Below are 14,275 nucleotides of genomic sequence, written 5' to 3'. Positions count from 1 at the left end.
TGTTTATAGAATTTAAAACAATAAAATCAGGAAATTGTTACACACCGCATTAACTCTGAATGTTTATAAAACACTATAAATAGTCGACATGTGACATTCGGAATGTAGTTTTTTACCTTGAATCCTATAACACCACCAAAGAAGTTTTCCCGCGCTTTCTTAGCCGTCAACAAAAAACTGGACTCCATCCCCAGTGGTATTTCTGTTATCCCGAACTGCGGTGGTGTAAAAGATAGCAAATGGCGTTTAGAATAACAGAGGGAGAATAAAACTCTCGGGGATGTTTAACACTCATCACTTGTCTTGTTCTAGGGATTAGCGGTTCCCTTTCTTGAATTCATCCCCCAGTCTCAGAAACAGCCCACCAGAGGATCTCGATTTCTTACTTTTGCGCCCACGTGAAAAGGTTAAACTTATTTTGCATAAGTCATAACCTTGAAATAACTACTTTTAAGTCAACAGTTATATTTAAATTATATTCAAAAAACTACTATGTTATTTTAATCGATCCAGTATTTTATAATAATTTTTGTATTTTGTTATTTTATTTTTTGCTGATTAGCAAAGAACAAAATAAAGACTCACTAAAAGTAGAATTAAATCACATTTTAATATTCTCGAGTCAAAACTAAAATTCGGGACAAAATCAACAGAAAATAATTTCTGTCCTCCAAAGAAATAAAACCAGAAGGATTCTACTCATCAACCTCAATAATGGAAGGTTATCCGTGAGGCTGCTTTGGAAGGTCTTTGACGTGTTCTCTGATGAAGTGAAAGTAGGCATCGGTTCTCATGAACACAGAAGGATTCTTAAGGCTGCAAAAAAGATCACCATAAGAGACCACTCCCACGCTATAAAACTTATGTTTATGCTGAAGGAACATCGAAGTTCCAGAATCACCCTAAAACATAAAAGGTATGAAAATTAGAAGAAAAAAAATAACATTAATCAGGTAAGAAAACTATATTATTTAGCGTCAGATAGATACAATATAGTACTGAAAACGCTAGACTATTTTTTTATTATCACAATTATTACGGAAAATGACATCTTAATTTTTAATCTAAATTTTTAATCTTAATCTTTAATCCTAATCTTTAATCCTAATCTTTAATCTTAATCTTTAATCTTAATCTTAATCTTTAATCTTAATCTTTAATCTTAATCTTTAATCTTAATCTTTAATCTTTAATCTTAATCTTTAATCTTAATCTTTAATCTTAATCTTTAATCTTAATCTTTAATCTTAATCTTTAATCTTAATCTTTAATCTTAATCTTTAATCTTAATCTTTAATCTTAATCTTAATCTTTAATCTTAATCTTTAATCTTAATCTTTAATCTTAATCTTTAATCTTAATCTTTAATCTTAATCTTTAATCTTAATCTTTAATCTTAATCTTTAATCTTTAATCTTAATCTTTAATCTAAATCTTTAATCTTAATCTTAATCTTTAATCTTTAATCTTAATCTTTAATCTTAATCTTTAATCTTTAATCTTAATCTTTAATCTTTCATCTTAATCTTTCATCTTAATCTTTCATCTTAATCTTTCATCTTAATATTTCATCTTAATATTTCATCTTAATATTTCATCTTAATATTTCATCTTAATATTTCATCTTAATATTATAAAATATAAGATTAAATATTACGATTAAATATTAAGATTAAATATTAAGATTAAATATTAAGATTAAATATTAATATTTAATCGTAATATTTAATCTTATATTTTATGTCCTACAGTTAAATTCGCAGTCCTGGAACTTTATCTAACGTAGGAATGGATTTATGCTCGGTGTATGTGCATAATCTAAAAACAAATAAAATAAGCAAAATTATGTTGTATTTTTAAAAGGAAAACTAAAAATAAAAATAGTGATTAGGAAAATATGTTTTTGTCTCAATCCTTACTGTCTCAAAAAGGATGAGGGATGTGAATTCAAACGTAAGATTTATATGTAACTTCGGTAGTTTTTTCTCTTGAAAATGGCACAAGGTGCCATTGATTTTTTTTCATTTCCACGTTTTAGATGATACATTTACCAACAAGATCCTAGATCTAGTTTTTCAGAGCGCAGATGATATTTTGAGAAAAGCTGAATTAAAAAATGCAGTTTTAAGATTCTTGAAAGTTTGATTATGGCTGAAAGTTTTAATAACCCAGGAAAATGATGGGGAACGTGCTCCATTAGCACAAAGCAGGTGCTAATAGAGAATTTTAAAATTCAATAAGAATTGTTCAGTGAAAAGTTGAAATTCAGTTTTTTGCTGTGCTTTTGCATAACGAAGAAGTACGGTGAAACGTAGAAAACAGAATTTTTCACTAATTTTGACAGTGCAGAATTCTGAAAAGAAACAAAGCCCCATGGATATGACTGCCTTTCCATGCCTGGACAGCGATATACTAATAATATAGCAAAAAGAAACTTTTGGGTATTGTTACCTTTATAAAAACACCATTAAACATACCTATACTTAACTTTTAAAGAAATGACCTTGAACTTTGAAATTTTCTACAGGGATGGGAAAATTTTTTGGAGGCTTAAACTAGCATTCATTTATTCTTATCTACTTCAACCTTGAAAAAATCAAGCCTATTAAAAAATGCAACTATCAAAATTTTAGATTTTTTTTTGGTTTTCAAAATAATAACTCCTAATTAATATACAAGAAAAATGTATTGAAAGTAAACAATGATAAACCCACTATTTTCAACAGCTTTGAAATAGGATTTAAAATTTAATAAGATAAGCTGTTAGTCTCAACAGTTTAGACTGCCATTTATAATTTAACAGGATAGAATCTGCTTCAACTGCTGAAAACGACCCAGGAATGATAGGCTTCCTATTCAAGCATTTTTAGAGGCTTACCTAGCAGAGTTTCTTTCTTTTTTTACTTTTCTTTTTTTTATAATATTAGAGCTTGCACATAAGTTTTTGTAATTACGGAATGGCAACTGTGAAGAGAAAGTAAATTTAAGAAAAATAAGATTACTATTTGAAATATTTGTTTTATGTTGTTATTTGGAAGAAGAAATAAAAAATAAAAAAAGATACGTACTTTGCAAGCCTTTGAACGTTTATCTGTCACTAAACAAAGTTCCCTTGAAGGTAAGAAGTTGGGATACTGAAAGGAACATTCTTTACTGTCAACAATACGTGAAGTACCTTCACGAAGTTCTTTTGAATGCTCTGAGAGATGAAGAAACAGAATCGAAATGTCAGTGAATTTTAAATTTTTTAGGTGACAGGGGTACATAGTGTGTTATTATCTAACACAGAGCTTCTGGTTAAAATATGAGCTATTTGGGAAATGGTTGGAATTTCGATTGGTGATAAATTTATTTTGATATCGTTATAACTTTTGTTGCAGTGATTCAGACAGACTTAAGACTTTCAATGACATTAAGCACAACGCTCCTGTAAAAATTTGAGATCTCTAGCTAGCATAGTGGTCAAAATTTCATTTGGAAGATTGTACTCTGATCAATTCGTAAACAGGTAAATAAAAACGTATTAAAATACTAAAACCCCATACTTATAAACTTTAATGAGACAACTGTTTACGTTAAATTTTAATCTCTACTTTCTAAACAAAATTTCATGATAACTTAGACATTTTCATTTATAATCAGCATATCGGAAAAAATAATCAATCAACAAAACTTTTTACATAAAAGGCAAAAAGTTAATTCTTATAAATGCAAAAACCTTAAAAGTTTGATTAAAATTAATTTGTTCCAATTAATTTTTTTAACTTTTCAATATGCCTAAATTTATATACTGTTAAGTCTTTTGAATCGACAATGCTTGATAATGATATACATATATACATACATACACACAAATATATATATATATATATATATATATATATATATATATATATATATATATATATATATATATATATATATATATATATATATATATATATATATATATATATATATATATATATATATATATATATATATATATATATATATGTATGCATGTATATATATATGTATGCATGTATATATATATATATATATATATATATATATATATATATATATATATATATATATATATATATATATATATATATATATATATATATATATATATATATATATATATATATATATATGCATGTATATATAGAGAGTTGCTGTTTTTTTTTTTAAACTTCAAAAGACGGCTTTTTTTTCTGCTGTTTCTGGACACAGTCCTCAACACTGTAACCGGACACAGTAACCGAATTAATCATTCAATTTCAATTGATTAAAAAAAAGTTTCACATTTTAAAATAAAACTGCTATTGCTATCTAATATAACGAGTTAAAAGCATTTCTTTTTCATCTAATATTTGCGAAATCTTAGTATATCGAAACCAAAAATAATAATTATTTTTATTTATATGGCATACCTGCCAACTTTTACGCATTTGGCGTAAAATTATTTTTTTTATATTTAAAGTGGTTGTAAATATATACTATTTTTTCTTTTATAAATTAAATTTTCAGATTATTTTTATCACCACTATTCTTAAAAAAATTAAGCATATATATTAATATACGTTACTAAGGCACCACCATAAGGAGCCAAGGGACATTAATTCAGAGACGAATATTATTGATACTTATAATAACTATATCAGCACAAATAAACCAAACAAAGATACTGAGCCGATCACCACTGATGAGCTTTACAAGATCATCGACAAGTTTCATAACAACAAAGCCCCAGGGGCGGACAAAATCAATAATGTTATGATTAAATTCCTCCCCCCAAATATTGTTGAGCAACTGAAAGATATTCTGAACGCTTGCCTAGACATCTGCTACTTCCCTCAACAGTGGAAACATGCTCAGATTGTCCTCTTCCCTAAACAAGGAAAAAACCTCCTAAAACCGGATAGCTACAGACCGATAAGTCTACTGAAGGTCTTTTCTAAAATCTTCGAAAGGACAATCCTAAATAGACTCAAACCCAGCCTCACCTTCATACCTAACGAACAATTCGGGTTTAGAGACAATCTCTCCACTACGAAACAACTGGTCAGGATAGTTGAAGAAATATCCAAGAGTTTCTATAAAAATGAGACTACTGCCCTCCTGATGCTGGACGTGGCCAAAGCATTTGACCGCGTCTGGCACCAGGGACTCATTTACAAGATGATCAAACAAAACATCCCTAAAGACATGATTCTTATTATCAACAACTACCTAAAGAACAGGTCATTCAACATTAAAATTAATGAAATTAAATCATCAATCAGATCTATTAATGCGGGAGTCCCACAGGGCTCAATCTTGGGTCCAACGCTCTACCTCATTTATGCCGTAGACTTCCCAAATTTTAATGACTCGAGTAATATTAGTACTGCATATTATGCTGATGATACAGCGATCCTGAGCAAATCGCTAAACCCCAACAATGCTATAAGTAACTTAATGAAGACCATCCCATGCATTGAACAATGGTGCGCAAAATGGAAAATCTCTATCAACTCCAGCAAATCCTCACTGCTCATTATGAGAAAATCTAAAAAGAAAAAGATCAAAAGTAGCAATATCTTACTCTTCAACGAGACAATTCCCGTAGTAAATAGTGCTACCTACCTAGGGGTTACTCTCACCCACAACATGAACTGGAACCTCCACATTAAGAATATATCCGCAAAAGCTAATGGAGCATTCTACTCACTTAAACCAATTATCAACTACGACTCTAAGCTAGCTCTTAAAACTAAGAGAACATTATTCCTTCAATGCATTAGACCTATAATCAGTTACGCTGCCCCCGCCTGGAGCGCCCTGACGCCCACGCAAAAAAACAAGCTTGAAATACTACAAAATAAAATGATAAGAAGAATCACGGGGGCTCCCCGGAGGCGAATTGACAAAACATACCGTAGATTGTAAACTAGGCGATTGCAAGTGGAATTGGCGATGGATTACGCTTAAATGTGGTGGGAGAACGAAATTACATTAACCTAAACAGTGAAATTCGATATTTTTTTCTCCTCCTCGACTAGCCATGATGAATAAAAATATCTCATTAATAATTCATTTTAGTAGAGAATTAAAAAAGAAAATAACCTTTTTATTCTTGGGATCACGTTACAAATAAACTGTATTTATATTTTATTAAGCGCAATAATTTGTATCTTATGAAACGATCTAGTTTTTTGATATAACAGATTTAATTTTTTTTACAAGAATTGTGTATGTGAAGAAATAAAAATAATTTATTAATGAACCAATCACAAAAAATAACGTAACATTTTAATACCATGTTTTATTGGAACGCTATTTTAAAGAATTCTATTTAACTTTTATTGTAAGAAAACATAACCTGTTTTAATTTAGTGATTTTCTCTGTTAAATCAATCTTGATAAAAGAATAACGCAAACTTTTTTATGAACATTTTTTTTAGAAATTAACAAAGACATATTATTTATTAGGAAAAAAAATTGGAGTATTCAAAAATGTTATCACGCTTTAAAGTAAAAGTTTCTTGCAAATGAAAAAATCGATATTTTTAAAATTTTAAAGTAATCGGAAATTCGCTAGTGAAAAAAGAAATATGTGAAATAATTTCAAGAAGGGAAAAATGTACAAATGAATGGATTTTTCTTCAATGACCTATATCGCGTTTGTTTTATTACTAGAAGCATTTATTGTAAAAAAATATTTATTAAATAACTCTTTTTTCAATGGGATGAGATCTTAAACTTCGTGAAAAATTGATTCAATTCCTTAATATACATAAAAGTCCGTAAATACTTCATTTATTATGGAGGTCATAGATACCTTGATTTCAATATAAGAATAATAAATGCAGATAATAGAAAATGCACAACAATTTTAAAAATATTTTTTATTTACATATATTGGGTGCAGGTTATTCTGCAACGATCATACGTAGCATAAATTTATAGATTCCTAAATACTGTTATATGAAATAGGTAATTAACAACATAATTAGAAAAATAACAGAATTAAAAAATAACATAATTAAAAAAATTTTCAACCTTTAATTGAAAACTTCCTGTTGTCAAGTATTAATAATAATTATAATTTTTATCAACTTTTTTAAACAAAATTTTTTAATTCTCAAACTTAATACTATCCTTCATATGAAAGTATCCAAAAATTTGTAAAAGAGAAACTATATTTTAAAATTGAGCCATTGGCGACAACAGAGGTCAGATGTATATTCGGAGTTTAAATAAATTATATATTATTGAACTCACATTTAGGACTTAGATCAATTTATTATCAGTTCATAAGAGTGTTTTTTAATAAATAAATGTAGTGATTGTTTGATTTATAATTGTAAGTCCTGAGTATTAATGTTAAGTTATGTTTCCTTTGAAATAATTTTTGAACTATGCAAAGCAAGGCGACATTCACTTCAACTTAAAATGATAAAAACTTTAAATGAAATACTTTAAGAAAAATACCTTCTAAATAAGATTTAAATAAAACGCAATCACTTCGCACGAGTGATTTTGTAAAGAATTCTAAACTTTTTAATTTTACAAGTTAGGTGAAAAGTAAATATCTTACAATAGTGGTAGGGAATGAAGGAAATTCTAAATTAAATGAACATTAAAACATTGAGTGTAAAAAATTTTCAATTCACTTAAAAGTTCACAGGAAAGTTCCCAAGATATGGTGAAATGCGCAAAAAGTAAGGTTAACACTAAGGGGTCCTAACATTGCATTGCTTTCCAGACCAAACTATTGGGATAATATTTCCAGATTGCGGAAACCCCTATATACTGGGGATCAAAAATCCGAATACGCAGGAAAAACATTTCTCAAAGTAGGCTCGTTTTAGTGTCTGATTTCCGAACTTAAAATATATTGTCTGCTATAATTAAGCGGCATATTTGAATTCACCCTCTCGATCCATTAGATTGAGTCCTAGAACGTAAGCATCTGATCATTAGATCAAAAGTTAGTTTTAGATTTTTGTTTACTGCTCACTGTACACTAAAACGTGATTTTTTTTCTTTTAAAATTTCGATTTTAATGCCATTACTTCAATCTCCTTCGGGTTGTGCTTACTTTATAAATTTAATCTCAACTATATTTTTTTCTTCACTTTTAAACTGTAAAGACTTTTTCTCCTCTTGTAAATTATGAAAAAAATTATTAATCTGATTGCGTAAACAGTTAATTCATTAAAATTGGACATTCTCAATTAATTCCTTTCAATAGTCATTTATATTATTAATAATAATAATTTACACAAAATTATAACGAAGGAAAGTTTGATTAGAAATTTAAAAGTTTTTGCTGCTATAATTAGGAAATTTCTATCGACAAAATTCAAGCAATTTTTTTTTCCAGAGCAAAATGCATTTTTATTTAAAAGGGAACAATACTGACTTAATATTTATACGATAAAAGACTCTCTAATCGCTAACACAGATGACAGGAGAAATTTTCAATTTTTTTCTTTTCCACAAAAAGTTTAAAACTTAAATTGTTGTTCTTTCATTATAATATTCTCGTATCATGTAAAACTTTATAACGAAGTTACTTATCTACCGTTTTGCTGTTATAAAATGAAATAATTATTAAATTATACTTGCATTTTAAAATGTAATACTCAATTGTTCAATTAATTTTACGATTATTATTATACAACTGCGTATAATGAACATTTCAATTAAAATAATTAGTACAAAATAGCTGCTGAAAATTCTCTTAAATATTTATAAATATTATACATTTATAAATTTCAGCTTTTCGCATTATTGCTAAATAATCTCTACGTCGAAAAATATTTAAAGAAATTCATAATAACAGAAAATTAAATAAAATTTTAAAAAAATTGTAAATGGTTATCGAGCAAAACCATTAAGTTTAATTAATGAATATAGAATCGGAAACAGTCTCTGCTAAACAATAACAAAAAAAAATTTTAATCTTTTAAGTAAACAAACTTTATTATAATAATCATTTCATTATTAAGGATTAAAGGTTATTGTGAAATTATTAATTCGAATTAGTGGATGAGTAGGAAAAGAATTTCACTACTCGAAATACATTTAATGAAAGTTATGAAACTATAGAATATGTAATAATGAGTAATTTTTCTATCTTAGTTCTATTACGACCTTTTAAAAAACGCTAATAAACACAATTTAGTCAACAGATACAAACGATTATGTCGGCGCTATAACAAAAAAAACCGCTTTATATTTTATTTGATGCAGAAGTATCAAATGAAGACCCGCACCCATATCTAACTTGTTGAATGTTATGCGATACCGAAAACAAAACAAAATCATAAGCACACAGCTGTTTGGCGATTTGCAGAACGCTCCTTTAACACCAATAGAAATTTTCGCCAACCCTTTGCAATCTACGGTATGTTTTGTCAATTCGCTCCCCGGAGACTCCGCATGAGCGATATTAGGAAAGACCTAAAAATTAACACCATACAAGAACATATCGTACTCTTATGTGCCGCCTTCTTCAAAGATGCAACTCGCTGCAACGCATGCAATTACAATACCATTTTTGATTTCGAACTTCTCAGGGAAAATATTAAATATAGCCCGGCAACGGTGTTTTTCCTCTCAGACGGCGTGCTATCCAAACGGTTCGCCACCTAATCTTGTATATAGTTGTATATATTTTCACTTCTTGAATCAAGGCTTCTGTCCTGTGCACCAATGAAGCCCTTCGGGGGGGAGGCGAGGCAGGTCAGGAGTTGCGATTCTACTCTTATTTTGTATGTACCCCTCACTTATTGTATTTATATGTACCTATCTAATCAAGTTCTATTTTCATTCATTGTGTTTACGTACTAAGGCAATTTTGCTACTTATTTTACCCCTTTGATTTGAGCTCTAGCTGCACACACTGATACCCCACTCAGATGAATGAGTTAGGGCCCCTTCGGGGCCGATACTTAGATACCCACCTCACATAGGCATAGGCAAGGCACCACCATTCGATCATTGGATATCGTTGAGTTAGGTTGTATTATAACCGAGCTCCTGCTACGATGGCTTCACATAGATTTGGCAGCGGAGGGAAGGCTTTCCGACCCTCTCGCTTACCGAACATCGATCCCACAAGTATTAGAGATGAGATGAGGAAAAATGCCCTCAGAGATTTCCCAGGATTAACAGATGCGAAGTTAGCAGAATCAGAAAGACTCGCAAAAGGATGTAAAAGACAATTAGATGAAGCACTTCTGAACAATGAACGCATAAGCAAAATGATGTTGGAAAACCTGTACAGATGCATCTACTATGATGAGGAAATCAAAAGCCTGATAGAATCCCAGGATAAACAAGCGGACCCTCCTATGAAGACTACCGAACCAGACCCAGTGCCGGAAACTATAGTCACTCCGACAATAACCCCGGCTGACCCAATTCCTGTATCAGAAGAGCCAGACTCAAATTCCACCCCTGAGCCTGCTGCACAACAACAACCTATAGCTGTGAAAGAAAAGAAAAAGAAAAAACGGAGGAAGAACGATGTCAACCTGGCGACACCGAAAAATTCTGAACCCGAGACAGAAAGCGAACAACACCAGAAAGATGAGATTACCCCCACAACATCGGAGGAACCCGACTTAGAACAGATGGAGCTAGGAGACCCTACTGAAGCCCCGGCAACAGTTGAGCCCCCAGCTACAACATCTGAGCCGAAAGATACCCTACATCCCACCGGCAGGAAAATCAAAGCCCTCGTACGTGGACTTAGAATCGACATCGAGACGGAGAATCTCGAACACGAACTCTCAGATAATGGACTACGGCCAATCAGGACAGAGCAGATGAGAAGGAGGCGTGGCCAGGATTACAAACTCTTCCCCCTCTTTCTGGTCATTCTGACCGACACTCCCAAACACCGGGAGATCTTCAAACTTGACCGATTACTGGATACACCCATCCGGGTAGAGAGATTTCGTGGAGGCCGATACGAAATCCAGTGCTATAAGTGCCAAGGATTTGGCCACACCCAGAAGGACTGCACAGATAGCCCAGCGTGCATGAAATGCGCAGGAGCGCATTATTCGTACCTATGCACGAAGCCCCTGAGCGAGCCTCCGACTTGTGTGAATTGCAAGCAAGACCACACAGCCTGTTTTTCAGGCTGCCCATCCAGGCCCAAGAGAAAATTCGCACCTAAAAGGAAAGATCATCGGAGTGCCACCAGCTCAGCCACTAGATTCCTGAGAATTGTTAAGGAACTGCAAGAACTCTTGAAAGACGAGGATTTAGTTTCACTGATCCATTCCCTTCTCCCGGCTCCCAAGACCTAGACTCGGAGATACTCCAACCAAGACGACCACAGATTTTCATCTGTGGAATTCCATTTTTATTTCACGCCATTAGTCACCGTTGCCTTAGGGCGCATTTTCAGATGAAGAGGTCAGGTGCCCGCTGCCGCGGGCAGGTATCTCAACAAATCCAGATCGTCGTCGTCGTCGTGGTAGGCAGCTTAAGCTTTTTCAAATACAACGTATTTTTTTGCTTAAAAATGAAATTTTTATTCCATTTTAATACCACTGGGAAAAATCATAATGGAAGGGATTAAAAGTTGGCAGGTATGTATGAGTTTTATATAATACTTAAAACAAGGGTCTGTTAATGTTTTTCGAAAACTTCACTTGAACTCTTTTCTGTAATTTTTTCATGACAAATTTAGAGAAATCTCATTATGAAACAATAAAAAGAGAAATAATCAAACAGAAATATTCATAATTAATTCAAAATATTTAAATCAGTCTTAAAACAATTGCTAAATTTTACGTATGAAAGATAGGTTTAAGGAGAACTAAACCATTATACTTACTGAACATTTGCATTGCACCAAAGCCAGCAATGTGCGTTATCTTGCCCACTGTAAGAATACTTTTAGGTGGATTGACACAAATTGGTTTACTGTACGGTGTGCAAGGAATGGAATGCTGTAGTTTTAAAAGGACTACATCATTACTCTTCCTACGGAAATCATATTCAGGATGAATAATGATACGTTTGACTAGTACTGTTTTAGCAGGCTGATATTTATTTTTGCCTAATAATCCAATTCGTAGGTTTTTCTCTTTTATAGCTTCTTTGCACCTGACAGGAGTCATTAAGCACTTTAAATCTCTAATATAAAAGAAATACATATTTATTGATATTATAAGCTTACGTATTATAAACGAAACCTCGATATGAATGTGTATACCTCACTGTACAGTTTGTCTCAATTAAATAAAGCCACATTGATTTTCTTCCATAACCTGATACAATGAAACCCAATGAGAACCAAACAATTTTATTGAAAACGTCTACAACTAAACACATATCTTCTGGGTGTAACTGACTTTCTGCTCTATTTGGACAGGAAAAGACATCGAATATGTAATAAAGGAAGGGTAAGCTTTTAACCCTGAAATAAAAAAAACACCGATTCTGATTGTAGTTTATATGTCCTTCATGTTTAAAAACGATTTAGAATATATAATGCTACGTAACATTTATTATAACCGGAAGACATTATTATTAATATTATGCAACGTTTAAAGGACAACTGCCATCAATTCTGCCACTGACAATTTTTGCCGTATACAATACTTCTGAGGATAGCTCCTAAGTTCTCTTGGGAATATAGGTCACGTAAAAAGACAGGACATTCCTGACGTACACCCCTGTTCTCCAGAGTTCATACTTACGAACTCGAAAAGATTTTGTAACGTAAATAGAAGCATGGTTCTGTTGGAAATTTAATTTTCGGTAACCAACCAATTCTCTCTCAACAACAAAAAAACAGATATAAATGGATTTCTAAAATATTTGATAATCGGCAGCAATAGGAGCTAGATTTATTTTGTGTGTGCGTATATATACATATATATTAAATGTGCTTAAATATTTTTAGTAGGAAATACAGGCATTTCTACAAATTAATAATACCACATACATCTATTTTCATAAAAATTTCAACATACCTTTAACACTGAAAATAATAATTCAAAGATTTTTGACGTGTAGCCTTCTTTTCTTCTATATATCTTTTAATGTTTGAAAAAGCATCAAATCCCTCATAACTGACATTTTCCTAGGATGCAAGAAAAGTTAGTAGTTCTACAGCTTTTTCTCCCTGTTTTGAACTCTCTTTTAGTTCATCAATTTGATCTTCAGCTTCTTCACCTTCATTTGATATTCCTTTGTCATTATCTATGATTTGTCAATGGTCCACACGTTGCCAGGCAGTTGTCCACTTGTATAAAATCTTCAAAATGATTGTCAACTATGATTCCCGTCTTTATTGCATTCCATTATTGCAAATCTGGCCCTGCATTTTCATAGACAACAGTTTCTTCTTCTTTACTGATGTCGTCAACCCCCCCCCCTTCATCATCTTTACAGCTATTCTAAAAACTAGACTTTTTAAAACCATTTTGGATAGTTTTCAGAGACACATTACTCTAGGCATAATCAGTCATCCTGTTAGCATCCAACGCATTTTTGGAACAGAACTTTCTTCATCAATGGCATCTACAAGTCTGCGTACCTACTGCTTTCTGTAGTTCACTTTGAAACTCCAAATTATCCCTTGATTCATTGGCAGTTTTGAGGTAGTGCTTGCAGGAAAATATTTTACAATGTTATTTTTCAAATTAGGCAGATTGATATGTGCCGTGCAGTTATCTACGAAGAGAATAATTTAATTTGTCTTAAGATTTAAGCCAATCGCCAAATATTTCATTTGTAACCTATGCTTTCCTGTTGGCTTTGAACTTGAAAGGACAGATTTAACTTTAACAAAGCATCGAGGCTTTTCGAACGTCCTATAATGAGTAAGAGGAAGTTTCTCTGATCCATATTCGTTGGCAGCTAAGAGCAACGTCAAACGAACTTTGCTTTGCTTTCCACCGCTACATTCTTCATCCTTTAAAATGGCAGTTTTGTCAGGTAAGCATTGATAAAATAGTCCTGTTTCATCTGCATTGCAAACATACCTCGGTTCGTATCCTTTCGCTACAGCAGGGATGTCTTTTATCCATCATTCACGCACACTTTCCAGGACAGATTCACTTTAACTACAAAGTTTTCGAAAAACAATGTAAAGTCTATTTTTGAAACTTTCGAGCCATCCATTGCTGCATTTAAAATGTTCACCATGTCCAAGTTCTTTAGCGAAATCTTCCTCTTTTCTTTGCATCACCTGTCCACTGATAGGGATTCCTTAGATTCTGCATTGAGTAAACCATTTCTTAATGCATTCGTCCACATCCGGAAGAAT

General features: G+C 31.7%; 1 protein-coding gene across 1 annotated transcript; it reads right to left on the bottom strand.

The window, feature by feature from the left end:
* Positions 1-591: 591 nt before the first annotated feature.
* On the bottom strand, positions 592-14,036 carry LOC139426928 (putative serine protease 45). Its single transcript, XM_071187097.2, has 6 exons — positions 13,992-14,036; positions 13,746-13,921; positions 12,215-12,418; positions 11,834-12,105; positions 3,069-3,199; positions 592-902 (listed from the first exon to the last, which is right to left on the bottom strand). The coding sequence occupies exons 1-6, from the start codon at positions 14,034-14,036 to the stop codon at positions 723-725; spliced, it is 1,008 nt and encodes a 335-aa protein (XP_071043198.2). The 3' UTR covers positions 592-722.
* Positions 14,037-14,275: the final 239 nt, after the last annotated feature.

This window comes from Parasteatoda tepidariorum, chromosome 3, assembly GCF_982258835.1.
Source record: "Parasteatoda tepidariorum strain Cologne lab strain chromosome 3, Ptep-v5.0, whole genome shotgun sequence".
Classification (NCBI taxonomy): Eukaryota; Metazoa; Arthropoda; class Arachnida; order Araneae; family Theridiidae; genus Parasteatoda; species Parasteatoda tepidariorum.
This window is presented reverse-complemented; position numbering and strand designations above follow the sequence as displayed.